At 46.3% G+C, this 9711-nt stretch overlaps 1 protein-coding gene across 1 annotated transcript; it reads right to left on the bottom strand.

Annotated features, from left to right (window-relative positions):
• Positions 1-1675: 1675 nt before the first annotated feature.
• On the bottom strand, positions 1676-8794 carry SNRPG (small nuclear ribonucleoprotein polypeptide G). The gene is made up of 4 exons (XM_056860959.1): positions 8737-8794; positions 4472-4494; positions 3016-3140; positions 1676-1755 (listed from the first exon to the last, which is right to left on the bottom strand). Exons 1-4 carry the CDS (start codon positions 8766-8768, stop codon positions 1705-1707), a joined length of 231 nt encoding a protein of 76 aa, XP_056716937.1. The 5' UTR covers positions 8769-8794; the 3' UTR covers positions 1676-1704.
• Between the last annotated feature and the right edge of the window lie 917 nt (positions 8795-9711).

Genomic DNA, 9711 nt, shown 5'->3' with positions numbered 1-9711 from the left:
AATCTCATTTGATTGGGCTACATGAATAAGTGAAATTAAGCACCTTTGTTAAATCTTATGTGTCAGCCTTCAGCTTGCAAGTTTAATCACTCCAAGCCAGATCACAGTCTTAAGATCTCCAGCAGCCTTCCAGGTGAAAGCTACTTTGGAACAATCCCCACTAAAGTGCATCGAGGGATAAAGTGTGTAGTAGTATTTGTCTTACATCATAGTGTGGCATCTATTGAAAACTTAAGTAACATTTATGAAAGGTAAGAATACCTAGTAGAGAGAAATGGAAAGCAGCAGTTGCATGTGCCATGCATATTAGCTTGGGTAGAGTGGTAAGCATGGCGCAGAGTGGAAAGCGGCAGTACTGCACTCCTGGTATGTCATCTTTGCTCTGCTCACGACCTGAGTTCGATCCCAACGGAAGTTGGTTTCAGGTAGCCTGTTCAAGGTTGACTCAGCCTTCCATCCTTCCGAGGTCGGTCAAATGAGTACCCAGCTTGCTGGGGGTAAAGGGAAGATGACTGGGGAAGGCACTGGCAAACCACCCCGTGAACAAAGTCTGCCTAGAAAATGTCGGGATGTGATGTCACCCCATGGGTCAGGAATGACCCGGTGCTTGCACAGGGGACCTTTACCTCCCCCCGCCCCGCAATTCTTGAGAGCCACCAGATGGTGGGAGAAAAGCCACAACCAACAGGAAGTTCAAGGAACAGGAAGCAGCAACTAAAATAAGAATGATGCCTGATGCTCAAGCACAAAAAGATTACTTGTTGATTCAGTCACCCTTTCGCTACATGGCAGGTTATATTGAAGCACAGGGTGAGGGGTTTCGTCATTTGTACACTGTGATAAGGGAGAGTTTAGCAGAAGCAATATTACTGCTTTACAACTTACAATACTACTTCTTTTCAACATACAACTATAGTCCCTGTTCAGCAACTTAAATGTGTGTGCACAACCCACTATTAGGTTCAGCACACTTGTTTACTGTGGATTTCTACTTACAGTGGATCAGCCAACAAGTCAAAAGGAGCAACTAACAGTGGCCCAAAAACTGCACTTTGACCCAAATTTCTTTAGCCCCATTAAAATCAGTAAAAGAATTTTCCTAAATGCCTGGACAGCCATTCATCTGGTTCTGTGAATTCTGACACAAGGCTGTCACATATTTCGTTCACTACTTAAATCTCAGGCAAAACAGTATTGTAATAAGCTCAGCAAAACACACTGTAAAGATAAGTATTCACCTTTTGCTATTAAAGCATATCACGACAGTTCTGGTAGAATTTTTTAGTCTTTCTGAAAGAGTACAGTATAGGGGTTGTGTTTGTATCCTGGTATTGTCTGAGAGTAAACTAGCATTACTACAATAACTTCTGGCAGTAAAGATTATAAACTTATCTACTACCACAGTTCCTTTATCCAGCTCAGTCAGTCAGCTGCCATAAGAATTGGTTGTTTTGACTACAACAGGCTAACATGGGTGCAGCTCTGGAATTTAGCCATGATTTTTCTGACCTGCTTAGCAGCTTCAGAACCAGAATGTCTGTGGTCAAAGAACCATAGAATTTTTTTTTACAAGTGAAAACTAACATCTGAAATCAGTAGTTACTCCATTAACAATTTATTTTTTAAAAAAACTTACAAGAAATACACATTTCCTGTAGAATCTGCAACAAATTTTAAAAAATGCCATTGCAGTCTACAGTTGATTTATACTCGTTCCAAGGCTTCCAACATAATGATGCTGTTTCCTCGAATTACCTGCAAATCAAAGCACAGGCATGAGTTATGTTGTTTTACGTATCCCACAAAACAAGCCTCAGTCTTTAAAATCACTAAATCCCCATCATCAGTCAGCAAATTTTAGTGCTTAGTTATATACAACTCTACAGGTTCCAGCTGCTGCAATATAGTTAGGGAGTAGAGGGCAACCAGTTTTTTTTACAAGGCATTGAACACAAACCCTTAGCATCTTTAGATTTATCTATATCGTATTCTTGGTATTAATTCACAGTGGGTAGCCATGTTAGTCTGTCTGCAGTAGTAGAAAAGGGCAAGAGTCCAGTAGCACCTTAAAGGCTAACAAAAATATTTTCTGGTAGGGTATGAGCTTTCGTGAGCCACAGCTCTGAAGGTATCCTACCAGAAAATATTTTTGTTAGCCTTTAAGGTGCTACTGGACTCTTTTCCTACCTTAATACCAAGAGTAGAAAAGGACAAGAGTCCAGTAGCACCTTAAAGGCTAACAAAAATATTTTCTGGTAGGATACCTTCAGAGCTGTGGCTCACGAAAGCTCATACCCTACCAGAAAATATTTTTGTTAGCCTTTAAGGTGCTACTGGACTCTTGCCCTTTTCTACTCTTGGTATTAAGGTAGGAAAATAGGTCAGAAACAATCCACAGGAAAAAAATAGGAACTGAACTGCAAAAGACAATTCAGACAAGTTAGTGAAATACTTATACAGCTAAAATGGGGAAAAGATTAGAAAGCACAGTGTTTTGGCTTCTCCAGATAGCATCAAATGGTAATGTCTACTTTGGGTAGCTTAAGAAAAGCTACGCTGACAAAGATGGATATTCTACAGTTTTTTGTAGTTAGAAGACATGTGCAAACCCAATAACGTTTAGAATCATTTGTGGCTTAACAGTATACCAATATGATCACATGCTGAATACAAGGAATTCATATTCTAATTCTGCCTGAACCAGCAGTAGAAAGTATGTTCTATCCTAACAAGTCACTGATATGAATTTACTTGTTTCTTAATATCATGAGGGACTTGACTAGAAAATGCCTTAAAATAATAATTTTGTAATCCTAGTCCTATTGCATTGGTCCCTAGTTGTTTCATGCTGTCCGACTGCACTGGTTATATCCTGCAATCCAACTTAAATCACAGCAAGAAAGATGAATTATACATGTAAATAAAATAAAAATAAGAGATTCGGTTCACATGTTTTGCTGAATACTGTTCAAACAATTTTCTTAAAATTTAAATTAAATTTAAATCTCCACTTACCACCATGCCAATGTTGTTCTGTTGTCCTCCTTGTGCCATTTCCACACATTCATCTATTACTAGATTCATAAATGGATCAAACCCTCTTAATATTCCTTGGACATGTCGGCCACCATTTAATTTCACTGGAAGGAACAGTCAAAGTCAGTTTCTTGATAACCGTACTGAATGAAGAAATTCTATAACAGGGTTTAGGGAAACAATTATGGATTTAACTGTTTTAAACAGATAAGCAGTTTTATTAATTAAAGATCACTGCAAGTTAAAAGCCAAAATCTGCAGTGAATTCTATCTTTGATTAAGTTACTTCCCATAGAGAAATATACAATGGACAGACCTAGGTTTTTTTTTCTTTTGCTGTCACAACCAAATGCATTTCTATCCCACTATATCATAAGGAAACATAAAATCTAGTGTATGCAAGATCAGGCATTAACTATTTTCAAGAACAAGTGCTGTTTGATTGGTCTAAGTCAGGGGTGGGGACTCTCCCAGGGAAGCTGCTGCCATTGCTGCCGTAAGGCCGCCCACGTGTGTGAGGGGTGGGGGAGAAGTTGAGGAGGCTCCTTCCTGCTCACACCCGGCTGTTCATGCAGCAGGGTGCTTCCTTGTCTATGGGGGGGGGGGGGGGAGAAGCCACGGAGGCTCCTTCTCACTCATGCCTGAGCAGCCGAGTGCTTGCTTGTGTATGGGGGGGGGGGGGGCGGGGACAAAGCCCGGAGGCTTCTTCCTGCTCGCGCCCAGCTGCTCTCGCAGCAGGGTGCTTGCTTGTGTATGGGGGGCGGGGAAGAAGCCGCTGAGGCTTCTACCCATTGGGCTTGCATGTGTGAGTGTGTGTATGTGTGTGTGAGGGGGGGAGAAGAAGGGGGGGAGAAGAAGGGGGGGAGAAGCAGGGGGGTTGCGTGTGTGTGTGTGGGGAGCCTGGAACCCCTCCCTTTCTCTTTTTTTTCTCTTTCCTTCCTTCCCCTTCCTTCTCTGCATAGTTTCTCATAGGGTTGCAAACCTCCAGGTAGTGGCTGGAGACCTGGCAACCTTAGCCTCTCCCCCCACCCGCTGGGAGATCTATGCATGGTATGGCCCCGAATGATGTTATAAATATGCAAATGGCCCTTGGCAGGAAAAAGGTTCCCCACCCCTGGTCTAAGTCACTGACAGTACAGTAATGCATTACTCACAAACAGGACCCTGTTCACAGTGAGGCTACTGCAGTATCCCAGGGTTTTCCTTTTCCCTCCCCTATATTCCATAGAGATGGTCCTACTCTGTTAACCAACCGCCCCCAAATGTTCAGTGCAGCACCTGGGACAGTGCTGCAGCAACAAATGATGGGAAGATAAGGTGCCATTTGCCATACAGTTGCACATCTAGGCAGCTGCTGCTCTCGGGACAAATTACACAGCCCCAGAAAGTGCTCCTACTAAAATACAACAAATGAAGAAATAAGTATTTTACTTACATGACAGCTTCTTGTCCATAAATCTGAAATTTAAAATAAAAGCAAATTCACAATGAACAGATCTCCTCTTAAGACCCTCTACATTTAGGAAGGGTTTGATAGCTACACATCAATAGCACCCAAATTAGTGAAAGAAAAACTCAGAAGCCTCAACAAGCTCAAAACCCACATCCACAGCCCCTCTGTGTGTTTCACAACTCCAGCTTTGCATTCTTTTAATAAGCCTATTCTGACAGCAGGTATCCTGCCTCTTCTATTGCACTCAAAAAGATTAGATCATTCACCCCACACACTGTAAAATTACCTGTCCTCAGGTCAGGCTACCTATTAAGTCTTTGCAACACTTCATACCCACTTCTAATTTGAGAGGCACCTACACAATATTAACTCACACGAGCTGTTGTGATTCCCCCAAGAGTGGACTTATGAAGGTTAAGGAAGAGTTCTGCCAATCTAAATTCATTATGTGAAATCATGCTTCAACTACCCAAGGTTCGGAAACAATATTCTCATGGAGGAAAGGGATATTCATGGCTACTAGTCAAAATGGATACTAGTCATGATGCATACCTGTTCTCTCCAGGAACAGAGGAGCATGCCTATTATTATGTACGCGCGGGCGAGACACAAGGCTGGAGACGGAGTTCCAACAGCAACTGGTTTATTAGTGAACAGGAACAAGAACTGAAGAACTGTGCCTCAAACCCCGGCTTATAAATCAACCCAGCCACTCGGGGCCACGCCCTTCAGTCCATGATTGGGTGGCTACAATTCAAACAAACCAACAGAACGTGTGGAGAGCTCCAAGTTCGCCCTGCTTGCAGCTTCCCTCTGCATACATAACACCCCTCCCCCCTAAGCTGGAGCACACCCGCCTTAGCAGACGTAGTCCTTCAGATGGCCTGGCCGTGACCAGGCTCGCTGTGAGCGGCATGGCTACAGGGCAGCAGCTGCTGGCGCAGCCGTGTCTGGGGCCACTGTTGGGACTTCTGAGTCCTTGGGTAGTCCCTTGTAGCAGCCTAATAGTGCATTCCAGACGCTCTAGAAGTCCTTACAGATATCCTTGGACTGGACTTGGCTGATGTGCTGGATCCCCATCAGCTGGATTCCCAGCGGCTGGAACCACTCAAGCCCCAGAATGCTGGCATGTTGGCCCTCCACAACGACAAGGCGCAGGTCCTCCGAGAACTGATTGTGGCACACATGGACGGTGGCGATGCCTCTGACCGGGACTCTCCTCTTCTGGAAGTCGGTGAGTATAAGGCTGCTCTGCTGCAGACGGGGTGCCCCTCCATGAGCACACAGCAGTTTGAATGTGTCAGCTGAGACTATGGAGAGAACGGACCCCGAGACAACCTCCATCTCACATGGCAAGCCCTGAATCTGGACGGTCACCTGGATTTTCTCAAAGGAGTGGATTGTATTCAGTTCCACACTTGGGACGTGCTGTGGCGACGACTCACGGCGGTGGCGTGCCTCTCTTGGCTTCTCAGCGGCCAGGGAGTGAGCAGGTTGGACAGCACCGTCTCGCCCTCTCTTCACGGCACGGCAGGCCCTGGCAATATGGCCGGTCTTGCCACACGCCCAGCACCTTGCGTCGCGGAACCTGCACGTTTGGCAGTCGTGCTGGTCGCCGCAGCTTGCACACTGCCTGCCGGCTGAGGATCTTGCCTTGGCCCCCCTGGCAGACATCTTGTAGGCTTCTTCCTCCTCACTGACGTCCTCGAAGTGAACTGGAATGGGGCCCCGAGGTGGCAGTACGGTCTCTTGGTCAGAGTGGCGGGTCAACTTGTTGGCCGACTCTGCTGCCATTGCTTCCTCCAGGGCCGTTTCAAAGGTGATAACCTTCTTAGCTAAGAGGCGCCGCTGCACCTTCTTGTTGCGGAGGCCAAAGACTAGCTGGTCCCGGAGCATGTTTTCGAGGTCGGGGAAGTTGCAGAAGCGGGCTGCCTGGCGTAGGGCGGCAATATATGCAGGCACAGACTCGTTGGGGCCTTGGTTCCTCTGGAAGAAAGCATAGCGCCTGGTGAGCTCCGATGTATGGGGTTTGAAATGGTTCCCCAACGCTTCCATGATGGCATCATACGAGGTCTCGTCCAGCTGGGCGGGGGCCAGCAAGGCCCAGGCCAGCTCGAGCGTGTCCAGGCCGCAAATGCTGAGGAACGTTGCGCGCTTCAGGTTGGCATCCGTAATCTTGTTGGCCTCCAGGTAGAACGCGAAGCGCGTGGCATAGCTCTCCCACTCCTCTGGGGTATCTGGGTTGAAGGGCTCCATGCTGCCTAGTCTTGCCATAGCAAGTTGTGTTGCTTCTCCCTTTCGAGGTCTCCCCTGTGATTCAGCTGGGTTAGCCGGGCTGCCTACCAGCTTCAGAATCCCACCTTCTTCGCCAATATTATGTGCACGTGGGCAAGACACGAGGCTGGAGATGGAGTTCCAACAGCAACTGGTTTATTAGTGAACAGGAACAAGAACTGTACCCCAAACCCCACCTTATATGCCAACCCAGCCACTCGGGGCCACACCCCTTCAGTCCGTGATTGGATGGCTACAATTCAAACAAACCAATAGAACATGTGGTTGCAGGAGTCTGGAGAGCTCCAAGCTCACCCTGCTCGCAGCTTCCCACTGCATACATAACACACCTATTATATTAGGTGCTTTGGAACAGGCAGGATAATCCTGCTGCAGTCGTCTTGTTTGTGGGCTTCCTAGAGGCACCTAGTTGGCCACTGTGCGAACAGACTGCTGGACTTGATAGGTCTGATCCCACATGGCTTTTCTTTTGTTCTTATACTCTAGAGCAATGGTTCCCAAACTTTTCAAGCCACTGCCCCCCTTGGTTCCACAAACTCAACCCCAGCGCCCCCTACCCTATAAAAGGCATTATTCAAAACAGGGGCTTGCATGACTCACTAACGAAGATAATAGCAATAAAATTTCAAAACAGTAGCAATTTATTGCACATTTATTCAAAATCGAATTAAAACTTGAGTTGAAATTTATTCAACAAAACTGATTAACTTGATCCAGTGGTACCAGCTCTTCAAAGTCTGGGGGAATATTCTGATAGTTTCTACCAAATTCGCCAGCATGGTGCCATAGCTTTATCTGTTGTAAATTACTGAACACCACAGTTGAAGGGGCCCACCTCTAGTGCCCCCTTGCCTCCTAGTGCCCCCCTAGGTAATCCCACCCCCCCAGGGCCCACTTTGGGAACCACTGCTCTAGAGTGAGACAGCAAGGTAGACTTCCCCTATGGAAGATCCACTGATTTAGCAATTGGTAATAATCTCTTTTCCTTTCTGTAAATGTATTGAAATGTATTAGGACAGCAAGGGAATAGCTTGTTGCTGGGCAGGATATCTCTGTGTGTGTATGTCTGTGTGCTAAGGAATTGGGGCAAGAGTCATGTAGGGTTACAGTAAACCATAACAAGAACTGGGTGAAACTGTTACCCTACTGCCGCCTCTATGTCTGTAGTGCTATCAGCTTTACCCTGAATGTTGATGGGTTGTCACATCTTGAATTTGGATAAATATCTCTCCCTCAGTAAAATCGGGGCTCAGAGATTTCTGCCCATTAGGGCCTCTGAGTCAACAGCTGCAAATAAACTGTTTTCTTGATAACGATCTCAGGTCTCTCTCTCCCCCCACGAACCCCCGTTTACCACATCAAGAGCAAAAGCGCTAAAAGCGGCCTCGTTTTACAGATCGCGAGACACATGCAGGCAGCACGCTTCCCCCGACCGTGTCCTGCCGCTTTATGAAGGACCACGGCGATAACGACGTATACGAAGCAACAGGTAAACCGAGGCCTACATTGACTGTGGCAAAAAAAAAAAAAACCCGCCCCGCAGAAGCTGCAAAACTTCAATTCTCGCGGGAGCAGAGTCGTTTGAGGGAGACCCTTTGTGTGGCCATCTTTCGGCTCTACCCAGGCTTCGTTTACATTCTGAGAAGTTTTGAAAAAAATCACTTTCCTAACACGAACCCTCCACGCGCCAGAAGGGAAAACAACAGCTCTCTCCTAAAGTTGCTTCTCCTATACCAAAAAGCAAGGGTGAATCACAGCCCGGCTGCCACTGGACCACCACGTGTTCAGCAGTCCCATGCGGCCGGCTCTCTGCGGGCCTTAGTGCGCAGGCGCCTCGCTGTGCATGCTGGGAAGGGTAGCTCTGCTCCCGCCCGCCAAATGCTCCCACCACCGCCTCGGTCTCTAGACCGGGTCCCAACCCGACCAGCGTCCGCCCCCCTCTGGGAACTCACTTCTTCAACTCCGGCGGGTGCGCTTTACTCATCTTGTGACCTCCGACGCAGGGCCCACCACCAGCGCTTCTCTCCCGCTAGCCGTTTCTTTGCCTCTTTACGTCAACACGTCCGAGTCGTCACCAATACAACGAATCCTGCTGCGCAAGCGCACTGACACTCGCTTGCGCGCGTTAGGCAGGAAGTCGATAAGCGTCGGCGCTACGTCACCGGCCTACCCTAGCAACCAATCCGCGTAGCTGGAGTGATCGCCCGCCCTAAGACTCCCAGGATCGCCAATCAGCTTCCCTTTTCTCAGACCAAGAGCCAATCGAAACTCGTTTCCGTAGAAAGCCTGTGAATTGACCCGTTTAGCCGTATATTGGCCATCGGTTCCACTTATTTCCGTTTCAGTCCAGTGACCGTAGCGCACAAATCAAACATGACAAGCAAAATACTTTTTTTTTAAAAAATAAATATTATTATTATTTGTAATAATAATAAAAAAGAAAAAATTATAATATACATAAATCAAAACACAAAAAAACATATAAAGTATAAAAGTACAAAAAAGAAAAAAGAGCACTTATAAAACCATCAGTTACATTGTATAATATAAATTGCAAAATATACAGTGCTCTAATACCCACCACCCCCTAAACAGTGTTCCCACCACCACTGGACTTCCAGAGAATTGTTAGGACAGTATTTAAAATTACTATTATTATCTCATTAACTATACTCATTAACTATACTCATTAATTCATTAACTATACTTGTAAAATTCATCTTCGCCAATTTATCCCAATATGCGGCGGCGTTAAATCATGTTTTTTTTAAACTTTTCCATATCTTTGTGTGTGTGTAAAGTGCCGTCAAGTCGCAGCCGACTTATGGCGACCCCTTTTTGGGGTTTTCATGGCAAGAGACTAGCAGAGGTGGCTTGCCAGTGCCTTCCTCTGCACAGCAACCCTGGACTTCCTTGGTGGTCCCCCA

The sequence above is a fragment of the Euleptes europaea genome, chromosome 14 (genome assembly GCF_029931775.1).
Source record: "Euleptes europaea isolate rEulEur1 chromosome 14, rEulEur1.hap1, whole genome shotgun sequence".
NCBI lineage: Eukaryota > Metazoa > Chordata > Lepidosauria > Squamata > Sphaerodactylidae > Euleptes > Euleptes europaea.
Note: the sequence above shows the minus strand (reverse complement) of the source record. Positions and strands in the feature narration are given on the sequence as shown.